The sequence below is a fragment of the Erpetoichthys calabaricus genome, chromosome 8 (assembly GCF_900747795.2).
Source record: "Erpetoichthys calabaricus chromosome 8, fErpCal1.3, whole genome shotgun sequence".
Taxonomy (NCBI): Eukaryota; Metazoa; Chordata; class Cladistia; order Polypteriformes; family Polypteridae; genus Erpetoichthys; species Erpetoichthys calabaricus.
Genome location: NC_041401.2, coordinates 143,466,542 through 143,483,676, shown reverse-complemented (window position 1 = coordinate 143,483,676; position 17,135 = coordinate 143,466,542). Strand labels below are relative to the sequence as shown.

The 17,135-nt window shown below is 36.8% G+C and overlaps 1 protein-coding gene across 1 annotated transcript in view; it reads left to right on the top strand.

Moving 5' to 3' along the window:
• Positions 1–17,135, top strand: part of col18a1b (collagen type XVIII alpha 1 chain b) — a 190,798-nt gene that overhangs the window by 84,505 nt on the left and 89,158 nt on the right. The window contains 3 exon segments of the mRNA XM_051931190.1: positions 8,143–8,287; positions 13,597–13,644; positions 14,848–14,970. Of these exon segments, the coding sequence (XP_051787150.1) occupies positions 8,143–8,287; positions 13,597–13,644; positions 14,848–14,970 (316 nt within the window).

Below are 17,135 nucleotides of genomic sequence, written 5' to 3'. Positions count from 1 at the left end.
CAGCATTGTAAAAGAAAATAGAAAATAGTTTTCCAGTTGGTATTTATTTTTGTTTAATTGGCTCTTCAATGAGTGAGTCAAACCTGCAAGGAACTGACACCCTGTGCTGCTGGGATGAGCTCTGACTCTGATGACCCTGAACTGGATTAGAAGAATTCATAGGTTGCTGGATGACAATGCTTTTTTTAATGACAAAGAGTTTGATTATAATGCGCTCACCCAATCACAGAAGTTTACAACAAGGTAAAAATTTATCAGGTGCCAGACCAGTTCTTGCTCCTAAAAAGTAAAAATGACCTAGGTTACAGATCACATATATAACAAATTAATAATAAAGTGAAGGACAAGTGCAAAATTTACATTTTCTTGGGTTTTTCATTTTCTGAGCCACCTTTGGCGAGCAGCTAGTTGTACTTGTGCCTCAGACAACTCTGTGACTAGCAATGCTCCCTCATTCATTCAGCATTTTGAAAATTATGCTGTTAAGCTTTTTACGTGTTATCATTTCTTCTTCTTAGCTGGCACATTACTCTCATTTCCTGAGGTTTGGACTTTTAGTTTTCTGCGTTTTGTTTTTACTCTAGTACTCGGTGATGATACTACGTACCAGTTCAGGTTTGTTTTTTCCAGCATTCAGCTGGTGGGAGTCTCTTTTTTCCACTCCTCCCTGGCTTTCTGACTATAGTATTTGTTATTAAGATGAACATTCTGTTTTTCATTTTGCCTGCTTTATATAAACTTTATATAAGTAATTACTCTTTAGTTTTGTTTTTATTGTTTTGTTTAGTTTTTTACTTTTGTAACTCTGTTTAGCTGTAACTATTGAAAAGCCCTTTGAGCTACTTTCATGTATAAAAAATGTGCTATAGAAATAAGTGTTGTTGTTGTTCTGAGATAATGGATTGGGACTCCAGTCTGAACTCATTTTATTTAACACTATAGTAGGTTTAATGAAGAAAAAAAAAAGATTTGCATTTATAGGGGATTGTAACACAGAGGTAGATGGAGAGTGATGTGTACTGCTTTTATGAACCTTTGTTATCCTCGCTTTGTCTAGGTTAGTAGTAAGCCTGTCGAACCCTCCAAGGTAACATCGAACCCTTTGATCCTGTTAAAACTATTTTTCTAAAGCAGGGGTGTCAAACTCAATTTTACTGAGAGACAAAAAGAACAGTTTTTTCTATGCTCGATGAGAGCTGTTATATATCAACAAACAACTGCAGTCACTTTACTTTACAAACAGACATGCAGGTACCTCTGTGCTCATCACAGCCATATATTCTACCTTACAGCTCTCTTGAAACTATTTACCCTGTTTATCAATCTTTTTTTTCTTGGACATTGCAGAAGGTCAGGAAACCTACCAGCAGCCTCAGCACTGAAATCAGCACCAAGAAGAAAAAAATTACATCTGTCCCCGGGTCACCATTTTTGCTGTCCTAGGAGAAGCTGTAAAAAGTGCCCCCAATTCTGCCCCTGATTATGTCTTGGAATGTAGAATTATTGCTGTTTTAGACTTTCATATAATATTACTTTACCAACTTTTTGTTTGTAACCAGGTAGTTTAAATGGATTATGAATGGATTTATATATTTACATTCATGTACTGTGTGTATTTTATGCAAACTATACGTGGGTATTTTTTTAATGATTTTTACATTTTTTGATAAATAATGCCAAAGAAAACCAGCAGTTTACTCCAGTTATTAGATAAATGAATGGAAATTTTAGTTGCATTTTAGAATGGAGTGTATTTTATTTACCACCTGTGTAAATACTACTATACAAAATATAACTACATAATAATACAGTATATAGGTTAATTGAACAGGGTAGTTCCATGTTACAAACAAAATTCCAGCTTCAAAAAGTAAAAATAATAATCATATTTTTAATTAAAGTTATTTACAATCATAAAGATACAAATTGCTAAAATTCAAAACTGATTTTTTCTTGTTTTCATCTTTGCTAACTTAGAAACAATATCTTTTAAATCGATTATTTACACCAGCTCATCTTCATTGTTTGCTGAGAGTTAAATGAAACATTTTTCTGTCATTTTCACAAATTTCTCAAATTATTCATGTTAATACTAATACACAATACAAGTAATAAATTAGCATAGTGTTAAAAACGCAGGCTTAATATACAGTACATTGTATTAAATATTGCAGTTCAACAAATGCCAGGTTTATAAAGTGTGTGCTGACCAGTTCAGCGATTAGGCAAAAATCCAGATAATTTTTGCACATATTCTGGTAAAATTAAACATTATGAACATTCATAGCAGGCATATAAACAACCCTTCTAAAACTGCTGATAAAGCCAATGCATTTTACTTGCAGAATAAAGGAAGATTCAGAAAGAAAAATATACTTATATGTCCAAAATCTGCATCAATGTATAAATTAGAATGTAAAATAAGAAACTTGCTAAAAGGAAAATAGCCCAAAAACAAAAGTAAAACTATGAACCTGCACCTGAAGAAAATTAGGAAGTTCAGCGTAAAGAGTGAAGCCAAGTACATTGCAATATGTAGCTAAACAAAGTATGTTCATTTATTTACACCTGTATTAATGTGCGTTATGATCAGAGGACGTGGTCAGATGCGGCATGTGACAACATTTACAAAAAAAACAACTGGTGTAAACACACTGCTGATGGATCAGACAGACTACATTTGGAAATGGTCAGAAACAGGTAGCGATCACATTTATCATGAGTGGAAATGCAAATGCATTTTCTATTCACATAAAATAATCAAGTCAGTAAAAAAGAGAAAGGAATTGTGTAGGGCTGTGTGTTGTGGTAAGCCACAGAAGGGTGACCAGCCCTGACCTCTATCTGCATTGCTTTAAAAAGTGAACGGAATGGCATCAGTGGCCGGTTTTGACATATCATCTCCTACATGAGACAATCACATATTTGGCATCATGCTAAAACACTGAAGTTGTGTATGGCAGTGTGACATGACACCTTTCTTTTTCCACTTTTTGATTATGAGCAGCCACTTTCTTTTCTAACTATGGGTTGGTAGCTGCAGTAAGATGTGCTGCACAGATAAATGCAAATGCAATGTAAGTTGTACAATGATTGAATCTACTGTAGATATGAAACACATTTTAAATAAAAGGGATCTTTGAGAACACTAACAATCATTGTAGGCTCCAAGTAACATTTTTTAAATATGATCTGTCAGCAAACTGTCCACCTTGTGCAATTTTTGACAGAAGGATGTGGAATTAGCACATGAAAACACTTGAACCTGTGGGCATTAAAACTTCTTTGAAACACATGGAAAAGATGAATACATTTTTATAATACCCTGTTGTCTGTTTACACTCAGAGACAATCTTTGAACTCGTAGGTGTTTATTTTATCCCGTCTCGTCGATTATGCATGGGTCCCAACTTCAGAGGACATGTCCCTAGCAACACTGGAATCGGACCTAACGATAGAAATAAACAATGGCGGCATTTGAGGACCCTGAATTATACCAAATCATGACAAAATATTGATGTAGCAGGCTGCAGCTAAGCTTAATGCATTAAAAGGTTCAAAGGCCGAATCCAGCCCACAGGCCTTGAGTTTTGTTTCCATGAAAAGGAAAGAAGCAATAACATTTTTTCATTTTTTTTTTTTATACCAATCTGCATGTACAAAATAGCACCCATTTGAATTTAATGACTTTCCATAATGAATATCGTTAATTGAGGTTAATAGACGTAACAAAGCAAATAATATATGCTGATATTATAATCATATGACTCTAAATGTAAAATAACAAATGTTATACACCAATGATTGTTCTGTATAGTAAAGTTTTTTAAGGTAGTTTGGATGACATAAGTGGAAATGATTAGTGCTTATGCCTCACAGCTTCAGGAACCAAAAATCAAATTCTGCTCCAATGACAGTTTTTGGATTTTGCATGTTCATTTTGTGTCCACATGGGTTTTCTGTGGATCTGTGGTTCCCTTCTACATCATGGTTCTGTGACAGCTTATTTGACTAAACTGGCCTAGGATCAGCGAATGAAGAGGTGATGGACTGCCATCCTGTCCAGGTATGATTCTTGCCTTGCACTGTGCGCTAAAGTCACGGACGCCTGCTCCCCACAGACTTAATATAAGATACAGCTGGTTTACCGAATGGATAGATGGTTGAATAAATAGTTGTTTTATTTCAAAGACCCAACAATTCACTATTGAGAGTAGGTATCTTTAAAAAGAAAATACGTACAAACAAATGTGTACAGATAAAAGAACATCCTAACATTATTTTCACTGTGTATGTTCAGACTGAGATTTGAAACTAGCTGTTTTGTTTCTGATCTCAAACCTAAACGATGAATATTGTAATAAACCATTTAACTCAGAGTGAATGATACTGATAAGATAATCAAATGGTTACTTTCTGCTTTGAGTGTCACAGTGGTTAGTGTAGATAAAAAAATAGATAGATAGATAGATAGATAGATAGATAGATAGATAGATAGATAGATAGATAGATAGATAGATAGATAGATAGATAGATAGATAGATAGATAGATACTTTATTAATCCCAAGGGGAAATTCTCATACTCCAGAAGCAGCATACTGATAAAAAACAATAAATTAAAGATTGCTGCAGAGTACTGGGTTTGAAGGCCAGGCCAGGCCATGTCTGTGATGTCTCCGATGTGCATGTTCTCCCACAGCAAGTGAACGTTTTCTTAGTTCATTCAAAGGCATGTATGGGGTTACAAGGGGACATTAAATTCACACGTGAGTGAGTTTACTCTATATTGGCCTGAGGGTTGATTTGTACTGTAATTTTAGTTTTCTCAGCATAGCCAATAAGGACTGATTTTTGTGTATGTTTATTACATCTTTTTATATTGTCGAAATGACGATTTACCCTCCACACTTTGAATATTAGCTGTTATTTATGGTCAAAGGCATGCATTCTAAGTTGGTCTCAGTAGATTACTTTAGATAAATTTCTCTACTTGTATAACTTACATAATACTAAAAACCATAAACACTATAAATCATGTGGCTAAAGTTAAGTTTTGCTAAAACAGTTTTAGGGGGGATTCCAATTTTGAATAGAAAAGTTCTGATTTACTGTACTATCTGTGTGTCTTAGGTTTTGTCCCAGATTGTTTGTTGGCTTTTTATCTTGAATTAATTTTTGTCCTCCTCCTAGAAGATAACAGATTAGCCTCCATTTTTATCTTCATTAAACTGCAGCAGTTACCTCTATTAATTGTTCGGTTAACGCCAGTCCTCAATGCAGGAGTTCCCAACCTCAGGTGCCCGCAGCCCCAGGGAGTGCAAGACAGCATTTCAAGGGGTACGAGAAAGAGGAAGACTACGTTACAATTCAAAGTCGCATTGTCCAACATTGTCAGGGTGCAGTCTGTGTCTTGCAGTGTGCTGTCACTTGTAGGACATGTATTAGTTAGTGCTCCTGTTGTGAAATGATGTGAAAAGAATCAAGCACAGTGCATGCAATTGCCACCTGTGAATGAGCCGCAGAAATATGCGTTCTTGCGGGTTCTAATGGAGCGTTCATGAAGGTGAATAACTTTTTTTTAAGAGAACAGAATTTGGACCTTGCAATAATCAGAAGAGAAGGGCAAGGTCAAGTATTGATTTCTGTGCAAGATTGTGAAACTTCACCGATTTCAAGGTTTGATTGACATTTTTGCAGAGGGGAGGTTACCCCCAGCCCGTCTCTCCTGCTGACAGTCCTAGCAGTAGCGCAGTAATTTAACTGTCCGTCAGATACATTTTTGAACCGCAGTGCAGGTGTTATTGGGGGTACAAAGCTCATCAAATGTGTTTCATTGCTTAGTGGCATGGCAGCATCCGTTGTTTCATGGGGGGTTTCCAATCCCAAAACCTATCGATCATTTCCTTGCTGAGCCTGATGCTTTGCGGGATACCCAGATCATCAATTGAGTGCCTAAGCTTCACCCACAGTTCAGAATGTGGATCAAAAATGAAAAGTGTAACTTGCTCATCTTCAAATGTGATATTACTTTTTTAGGAAGTGTGGAATATAAATCAAACATTTTCTAGGGGTGAGGATCATCGGAAATGTTGTGCATGTAGAAAAGAACTAAAAATTTCATACTGACCTTCAAGTATTTTGACACTCTTGATATCCTTCTGCTGTGAAACATTCTGACCTGTCATTGTTTACACATGTCTTAAACAACTATTTTCATATACTGATAATTTCTGTATTATCTATATCTATTATTTATTTTATTACATATCTATTGATTGTGAATTCTGTTGTGAATTTCCCCTTGGGATTAATAAAGTATCTATCTATCTATCTATTGACTATATTTATGTATCTAGATTGCAAATACCGTACATTCCATCAATGTTCATATTGCTTACTACACGTCAATATTGCTGCTACTTCTTTGTCTTGTCTTTGCACAATGTCTTGTCTTGTTTGTGTTTTAATTTTAAATTAAATAATCTATATTTTTAATTTATTATTTGCACTTCATGTTGTTACACTGTGGACCCTGAGCTTCGCAATTTCGTCTATCTATATACTTGGATATGGTTGAGATGACAGTAAAGTTCGCTTTGACTTTGACGTGAACCACTGCCTCAATGGATAAATCACAATTGTCACTGTGGCAGTGCACAGCAACAGATGAAATCTCCACAAAAACTGAGTTCTTTTAGTTAGATGTTAATTTAAGAAAAGGACTCAATGTGCAGTATTTAATGTGTGCTCTTGACCTAGTGGGGTATCACATATCTTGTCTGAACCTGGAAGGTGATCCTCAGTTGCCCTTGCCTGACAATACATATTTGTGTGACTAGCTTGTCTGCTGCAGAAAAGATTTTTGCTAGAATATCACCTTGTGAACAGCCAGTTCTTTGCTGGGGATTAAAGGCTAGTGGATTTAGTGCAGCTTGAAAAAACAAACTCAGTTTATCAGTTCAATTGGGGTTGGGGCAAAAAAACATAAAATCAGCTTTTTTAATTGGGTTAATTAATAAAAATAATAAAATTGGGTTTTCCTTGAATGTACACATTAAAAACAACTGCCTGTGGTTGTGGAAGCTTCCAATGGCAAAGATGAGTAAAGAGTGTATCGGTCTGTTTTTGCTTCATTTCAAAGGTGTATTTTCATTTTTATTGACTTCTGTCTTATATTCTGTCCTGTGAGTGAGAATCAGTTCAGATCATCATCGCCTGTTGTTAAGTCACATTGTTACTTTGGAAAGAGAATTTTGTTTTGTAACTTAAAAGTTAAAGATTAACTTTTTTATTTAACATTATTATATGTTTAATATGTTTATTGATTTTTTTTCTGAAGTTGTTTTTATTCCTTGTTAATGTGCAGCACTTTGGTCATCCTTTGTTGTCATTTAAATGTGCTTCATAAATAGAATATTGATTGACTGATTGTGAGAGGTAGCATAAGTGTGTGTATGAGTGGTCCCTGTGATGGACTGCTGCTTTAACCTGCTGTCTTGGGCTCAGTGCTACCAGGAAAGAATAAGTGGCCTTCGACTACTGAATCATGTACTTGAAATCAAAGCCTTCAGAAATATTTAGATGATATATTGAGTCTGTGTAGTTATTAGCAACCAAGCACGCTTGGTGGACTGTATGGCCTTCTTTTGTTTGCCAGACTTAATTCTGTATGTCTACTTTGTTTCTCTCTCTGGTTCATTTTTACCTTCTTTCCTCGCTACATAGCTTGTTACTACTTAAAAGTATCTCTGTTTATTCACCCACAACCCATATCACACACTTATCAAGTAGTCAGGACACCTGCTTATCAAGTCTGTTTTTCTACATCTACACAGCTTGTGGTGCTATCACCTGTCTGTTCCTTCCTGCCATTGTTCTATCACGCAGTGAGATATATTTTCTTCAGGAGTATGCTCCTTCTGGATCAGTGATCAGTCCACTAAAATAAAGATGTATTTGGTGACCTAAACATTATATTATTTTTATGAAGCATTTTACTAAACCAAATTGTATTTTTCTGTCTCTTGGAAGCACGTGTTTGTGTATGCTTTAGTTCAGTACTTACTTATACCTTCTGCAGGTTATGCTTAGCTCAGTGAGTCATAGTTTAACAAAGCTTTTTTTGTCTTAATTTTTTTAAGGAGTCCAGCATCACAGTTAAACCTTTAGTTCTGCCCCCAGTGACAAAAGACGATATTTCAGTGAAAAAGGAGAAGGACAAAGAGAAAGAGAAGCATAAGCCTCCAGTCGCCATTGAAACTGAGAAGAAGCATGTATTTGAAAAAGGTGAATATCCAACGTAGTACTTGGTTGTGTTCAGGGGTTTTAGGTAATGAATTTAAAATGTTTTTTTAGTGATTTTTTTCATATTGTTTACCCAAATTAGTGGTATGCATTGACAGGTCAGTCATTTTGAATTCCAGTAAAATTGAAGTTTTAGTTCATTTGCAAATGTTCACAAGGTATTTTCAGACTTCTTGTCTTACATGTTTCCTGCTGTCTGCAGCTATTAGCACATTAGTTCAAGTCTTGGCATGATTAATTTTTAATTAAAATTATTAGAGCTTGTGTATATAAGCAGCTGCTACTCTTCTTTTGTAGTCTAAAGTCAATCTCTTAATTAAAAAAATCTAACAATAGCCCTTCATTAGCACACTAGTGAAAAATGAGAAAGAGCAGCAAGGCAACATTAACCAGTTTTATTTTGCCAGCTGGTAAAAGTAAGCAATGTTAAATATTTAATGAAAATACCTGCACAAAAAGCTTAAAACAGTTTTATTGTATAGTCTTTTTGTCAGATTTAGGTAGAACAGTTTAATGAAGATATTACTAAATAGAGGCCATACATCAAAATAGTTATTTTTTATTCAAACTAAATGTCTTTTAATTTTGAATTCCTGGAGTTAGATGTTGAGTGAAGCATTTGCGCCCCCTAAAGGTCAAAATATTTTACTATAAATTTAACATTTCAAACATTAAGATAATTCTGTTAGGGTTTCTCTGTTAGTGTTATAGAAATGCACTTAACAGCAGCACATGCTGCCTTAGCAGACACATATACAGAATATAAACACGAGGAACAAACCCGTCTGTGGTAATTAAATGTCAGTAACTAATACAGTAGAATCTCCTGACAGCTTACCAGACTTGTTACTAGTTGCTATTATTTAATAATAATAATGTTTTATTTATGCAGCGCCTTTCATACACTCAAGGACACTTTACAATTCAATAAACACATTAACCAGAGAATAGAAATTACATACAAGAAAATGAATAACACTCATTGAAGAGATGTGTTTTTAACAGGAGTTTGAAATGAATAATAGACTTTTCCTCACGAAGACTGAGAGGAAGAGCATTGCAATTTTTAAGGGCTATCACACTGAAAGCTCTGCCACCCATTGTTACTAACCTGTATTTAGGTACAGTGAGTAAGTTAGTGTCCGATGATCTTAATGCACGAGGAGGAGTGTAAGTAATCAGCAGCTCAGACAGATAATGAGGAGCTAAACCATGAAGGGCTTTAAAAGTGAGAAGAATAATTTTATATTTGATTCTTGAAAAGACTGGTAGCCAATGCAAATCATAAAGGACAGGAGTAATGTGAACAGATTTTTTAGTGTGTGTAAGTAGACGAGCAGCACAATTCTGAACATATTGTAATCTATTGATATATTTAGTCAAAAAGACGTAAGGCCACCAACAAGTCATGCTACCATGTGGTGACACCAGCTGCAGTATAAGCCTATCTGAATGTTTATTCTGTGAGAAAGAATAGGCAGAAGAAACAAAATCCTCAAAATGAAAAGCCTAGCAATTCAGCTGGGTCACAGCATCGGCAAGCCCACCTGCTGTTTTAATCTCAAATTCCCTTGCAACAAAAACTGTCAAAAAAGAATTGAGAGATGGATGTAGTCAAGAGATACATGAAGGTAAAACCAGACGAGCCAAACACAGAGGTCAATACCACAGCTTTCAAAATCGCTTCTGTAACCCCAGTGTTAGAAAAGTCCGATCTTGATGTGATAATTCTAACAATTTTCAGCCTTTCTCTCACTTACTTTTCTTTATAAAAGTTCTTGAGTGTGTCCTGGTTTCCTATCTTTCTAGTTACATAACTAGTAATAAGCTGATGGAGTCCTTTCAGTCTGCTTTCAGAGCACAGCACAGCTGTGATGCTGCTCTGCTTTGGGTAACTAATATTTGTTTGTGGCAGAAGACTCTGGGCAGACCATAATATTAATTCTTTTAGATCTTAATGCAGTATTTGATACTGTCATACATGATATCCAACTGTCCAGAATGGAGAGCATTTCTTGGTATCACTGATACTTTCCTCCAGTAGTTTAAGTCCTATCTGACTGATAGACAAGAGTGTGTTAATTTTTGGCAACAGCAGGTCCAGCTCAGCCCCGGACACACAAGGAGTTCCTCAAGATTTTGTCTTTGGCTCTCTGCTGATCTATATCTATATGCTTCCACTTGGCCATATTTCATAACTTTGGACTGGTTATCATTTTTATGCAGATGATACTCATAACTGTTTCAGTGTTGAAAGTCAAAGTTTCTGGCAAGCTTTCTCTGTTGACCACTTGCCTCAGTGAAATTGAAACATTAGTTTTGTTACAGTTATATTCAAACTAAGTCATGCTAATTGACAGTAAAGCTCAGCTTAAGAACATGAGCTCCTTTTCAATCACTTTTGGTGATAACACCATCAGACATTCATCTTCCATTAGGAATCTTGGTGTCATTTTTGATTCCTCCCTTTCTTATTCTACAATTATAAATCACATTAGGAAATATTCTTACTTCCAGCTCCATAACATAGCCTGTGTTCACTCATTCCTCTGCTATTCTGATGCTGATAAACTTGTCCATACTTTTATTACATACCACATTGACTACAGTAGCTCCCTTCTGGCAGGTGTCCCTTCTAATATGTCATCACAGATCCAGTTGGTTCAAAACTCAGCTGTAAGAGTCCTTACAAAAACCAGCAGCACTGAGCATAGAAAACCCATCCTGCTCCATCTTCACTAGCTCCCTGTTTCATATAGGAATGAATATACTGTAAAATGTTATGAATGGTCTTGCACCAGACTAAATCCCAACCTCCTCCATTACTATGTTTCTGTCTGCCACTTATGGTCCACTGTTTCTGGCAATCTCATTGTGCCCCATGCTAACCTAAACACTATGGATGACAAATCCTTCAGCTTTATAGCACTCAGAATTTGAAGCAAAGGGAAAGGTGTATATAAATAAAACATTATTATTAAAAAATACACAAAGTCTTATGGAGTTTTGCACACACAATCATCCCTCAAAAGCTGGTTGTAAAACTGAGCAGGTTGGGCCTGAACACCACCCTCTGCAATTGGATCCTGGACTTCTTGACAGAGAGGCCCCAGTCAGTTCGGATAGGCTGCAACACTTCCAGCAACATAACACTGAGCACTGGAGCACCACAGGGCTGCGTGCTTAGTCCACTGCTGTTCACCCTGCTGACTCACGACTGCACAGCCACACACAACACCAACCACATCATCAAGTTTGCGGATGATACAACAGTGCTGGGACTGATAAGAAGGGATGATGAAACAGCATACAGAGATGAGGTGGAACGGCTGTCTGCATGGTGTGAAGACAACAATCTATCTCTCAATGTCGACAAGACAAAAGAGATAATCGTGGACTTCAGAAAATCAAGTCTTGCCCACATCCCACTCAGCATCAATGGTTTAGATGTGGAGACTTTTAGGAGTATCAAGTTCCTCGGTGTGCACATAACTGAGGAACTTGCGTGGACACATAACACCTCATCACTAATCAAGAAAGCCCAGCAGAGACTACACTTCCTGAGGCGACTGAAGTGAGCAAGTCTTCCCCCTTCCATCCTCACCGTGTTCTACAGAGGCACCATTGAGAGTGTTCTGGCCAGCTGCATCACGGCCTGGTATGGCAACTGCAACATATCCAACTGCAAGTGCCTGCAAAGGATAGTGAAGACAGCAGAGAACATTATTGGGGTGCCTCTCCCTTCACTACAGGACATATTTTACAAACGCAGTGTCCGCAAGGCCTGCAGCATTGTGCAGGACCCCTTACACCCCTCACATGGACTTTTCACACTTCTGCCATCCAAGAGAAGATACTGCAGCATCAAAGCCAGATCTGCCAGGCTGCAGGAGAGTTTTTACCCCCAAGCTGTTAGACTCCTTAACACCAGGCTGCCCCCTGGGACCTTCAACACGGCCTCAACCACCTCTAAAAACAGAACTTTTATACATGCGAGCCACTGTCCTGCAAAGACGAGTGTGCAGGTAGAAAAGAACTGAAAATCTCATACTGACCTTAAAGTATTTTGACACTCTTGTTATCCTTCTGCTGTGAAACATTCTGACCTGTCATTGTTTACACATGTCTTAAACAACTATTACCATACACTGATGATTTCTGTATGATCTATATCTATTATTTATTTATTATATTACATATCTTACACATCAATATTGCTGCTACTTCTTTGTCTTGTCTTTGCGCAAGGTCTTGTCTTGTTTGTGTTTTAATTTTAAATTTAAATTTTAATTCTATTTTTAATTTATTATTTGCACGTCATGTTGTTACACTGTGGATCCTGAGCTTCGCAATTTCATCTATCTGTATACTTGTATATGGCTGAGATGACAATACAGTTCACTTTGACTTTTGACTTTGGCAATCTCCGATGGCTAGGAAAAGCTCAGTGCTGAGCCTTTATCCTGTCATAGATCTGATGTCTCATTCATAATAATACTCAATAAAGAGGACAGGTTCACCTTGAATCAGGCTGAATTTCTTAAAGAGCAACCTTAATGTATCCCATGAAGCAAGAGGCACAGTTTCAGTGTTCTTTTATGTAAAAAAAAAAAAATCCTCATTTCAAAAATAAATTTCTATCCACAAGCATATTCGTCACACTCTTTATAACCTACAGTATTTCTGGCATAACAATGGCATAGAAATTATATTTCCTTCCACAAGATGTTTTTGTCTACACAGACTTCTTCAGCTTATGCTGATTTTTATTTCAAATGAAATAATTTAAAATTGGACACTTACTTTCTCACACAAAGTGGAAAAGCATCAGTCATCTGGTTTTGATTTGAAATCCTCTGCCAGCACAGACGCAGTGCATCTGAAAATATTATAAGAGGAAATTTTAACTCCTGTAGAGTTCAAAGCACAGCATGTCTACATGAAAGCTGCCAGGGACATCTTCTCTGTTGGGTTTATTGTTATTATTATGTTTATTTTTTATTATTGCCTCCTAAGCACCACCTGAGAAAATCTAGCGGCACAGATTTCACAATAAGACGCCGGAAAATGGTAAATTGATTGTTTTAACTGCTAGTTGTGTCTTTAGGAGTTGGAACATGAAAAGTAACAGCTGCAATAAAAATATGTATTACGAAATCTCGTTTTCTACATTTATTTAGTGAAACAGGGAAGGATCACAATTTATTATTGAGACATTAACCTTTTCTTGAAATTATTGCCTGAGCAGCAGTATAAATTTTAACCTTTTTCAACTTTTCTTATTCTTTCAGTTGAATCTTTACCCCCCAAAGTCAAAGAAGGCATTCCTGCTCAAATTGGTAGGTTTCAGTTTTCTGCCCACTCAGTCTGCGTATGTTTCTTGCACGTGTAACTTGTGTATACAAGCCGTGTAACTGGGGGCTATGTTTAGAAGTTCAGCTCTCCTGTATATAATTATGGGGAATGGCCGACGTACATTTTCTTGGTGCACAATTCCACCCCCTGACCTTTCTCCAACTAGGGGGACTACCAGATGAAGATGTGCCCCAAGGTAAATTAGCACAATGTCGTGACTGTTTACATTGAAGGTTTAGTTATGTTGGGGATGTGGTACATTTACAGGATTGCAAACTTTAATATATCTTTGAATATGTAATAAATTGTGTTTTTTAATATGTAGAAATTTTGGTCTAGACATGAGAAAACCTCTTCAGTCTACCAAGCTGTACTTTATGTTTGCAGTGATAAACGTTTGTGGATTCAAGTGCAGCCATGTTTTTCATGTGAAAAAAAAGAATTATGGTTAGATCTATACTTCATCTAAGCCATTGATTTGGAAACCTGTCTTTTGAAGCAGAGCAAAGTGACTGAAATGAATTAGAGAGCGGAAAACAAACTCATTTGCATTTATGTCCCAACTGATGTAGCTTTGCTTTGACATTTGCAGAAAAATATGATATGTGCACTTGTCTGTGCCAAATAGATGCTCTAAAAAATATACACAAAAGAGACAGAGAAATCTGGGGCTGAAGAAAAATGTCTGAAATCTCCAGATAACATGAATGTAAAAGATCGTCATAGTCACTGGTTCATTGCACTGTTCCAGAAAACTGACATCTTAACTTTACCAGATAACAAATCTGGCATACTTGGTAAGAAGAAAACTGGAGACTGTGTGTTTTCTCATTACAGTATATCAGGGGAGAAGGGGATTATATGCAAAAAATGGGCACACATTTCAAGATGTACCCAGCATGAAATTTAAAACAATCCCAAGGTAAATACAGCTAGTTTTGAAACACAAGGCACATGATGTTCTGTGAACAGATGTCCAATATTGAGATTAATAAACTAACATGCTTTAAAACAAAAATCTTTATTGAGGTAAAACTGTGACATACATTGCAATATGTACTTCAAGGAGAGAAGGGGTATTACAGGAATCCTTTAGAGGATGAGAAAATGAATCTAAAGTCATTTTAGACTACTCTGATATAAAAAAGTAAAACAACAAATTCAAATGTTTGTCCCTGTTAATGCAGGTCCTGCTGGTCCGAAAGGAGATAAAGGAGATCGAGGAGAAAAGGGCTCCCGAGGCGATCAAGGGCCTACTGGTCCAAAAGGAGACAATGGTGCTATTTCAACAGGCACTCAGGGTGGAAAGGTAACCTGTGAAAAAGCTTTAAGGCTAGCTGATGATGTAAGCCAACAAGAGCAAGGGAATCTATCAGACAGAAAAATATATTTGAATAAAAGAAATGTCCGTCTTCTAGAGTTTGGCATATGCATTTAAGTAGCCCTGATTCATTAAAGTGTCCCCTGTCACCACAGTATACTGGAGTTGGATCATTCTGTCTGAGGGAAAATATTTTTTAAAGCTACTCTAGTTTTTCTTTCTTGTTCCAAAAATGTGCAGGTTAAACACTGACTCAGAATTTGCCTAGCTTGAGGCCCCTGCCATATATTCCATTTTCAGTGATTCAATCGTGGTCAGGTAGCGCTTGACCACATCTGACTCAAAAGGAAATGCAAATGTGTTTTCTATCCGCATACGACAACCACATAAGCAGACGTTGATTTGAATTTTGCACAGTTAAAGTGACACTGATTCTCTGATCTGTCACGATGCGGATGCATTTAATGACAGGATTAAATATAAACTCTCTGAATTATATATAGATTCCATCTGCATTCACAACATATGTTAATTCTGGGTGTAAATATATACAGTATATATTTACACCCAGAAATAATGTGTTGCACATATAGATCGAATCTATATATGCATCAATTTTGAGAATAAGTATATACATGAGTATATATACACATACACACACATGAACACAACTGTGCCTTGGAAGTATACAAAATTGAATCATAGCGGATTTAATTTAGCTTTTTTGACACTGATCAATAGAAAAAGACTCTTTAATGAAAGTGAAAACAGATCTTTGCAAAATGATATAAATTAATTACAAATATAAAACACAACACAATTGATTGCTTAAGTGTTCACTCCTTTAAAGTGACACGCCTAAATCATCAGTGGTACAGCCAATTGGTTTGAGGAGTCACAGAATTAGTTCAGTGGAGATCACCTGTGTGGAGTCAGGACATTTCAGTTGATTGTAGTATAAATGCACCTTATCTGGAAGGGCCAGTTTGTGGAGAGCCAATATCATGGCCTAACATATATACAGTGAAGACAAAAGAATACACCAAGTGATGTAATAAGAAGGTGATTGAAAAGTACAAGTCAAAGGGTGGAGGCAAGAAAATATGCAAGTCACTGAATATCCCTTAGGGCTCGTTTATACTTCACGTTCAGAACGCATACGTGCACGCATCATGGCTGCCATATGTTCCCAGCGTTCATTTGACGCGTCCTCTGAGCAGGTCCTCGGAAATTAACGCGGACACATGCGCAAGTTGCAGTACCAGCAAAAAGTCGGGGGGGGGGGGGGGCGCAGTGTGATAAAGTTGGAACGTGACATCAGAGTCTCTGTTTACTATATACATGTGACAGAAAGCCTCTATGCGGATCCTAGTAGGTTTGATGTGCACGCTTCGATGTTTGATGAATGGAACCATGTGGTGAAGCAAAATGCCGACATAGATGCATTCGTGGTGCTTTTATATTCAAGCGTCGCTTATTCCCGATCATAATGACACGATACATTTTAAAAATCTCACATTCCATTCTTTTTTTGTCTGACAGCAGCAGCAAACAGCAATAAATCGCCACACTGAACACATTAAATGTATGATATTCCAACTCTCTGCACATTTAGAATCCTTAGATTTATACTTGATGTCACTTTCATGATGAAATGCATTAAAGTATGTATGTGACATTTTACAGATAAATCATTAATTTTGTTTAAATAATGAACACTGTTAATAATTACACACATGGTGGTGACACTTTGGCGGAGCATTAGCACTGCTGTCTTGCAGGGAGTCACGTCGCTGGTATTCCCTGCATGGAGTTTACATGTTTTCCTGCTGGATTCCCACATTGTGCTCTGGTTTCCTTGCAAAGATATGCAGATTTGGTGACACTAAAATGACTTCACTGTATGTGTGTGCTTGTATTCACCTTGCGATGAGCTGATGCCTCATCCAGGGATTGCTTCTGCTTCGTGCCCAGTGCTAGCTGGAATGGACAAATCCCTGGATTGATGGATTTAATCATTAAATATCCTTTTCATAGATATTGCGGTATGGTGTCATCGGAATTTAATGGGTGTTTCAGGCAATTCACAACACAGCGACGCCGAACCTGTTCTCACTGTGATAATATCTCGCAGTGCCACCTGGTGGATTCCTC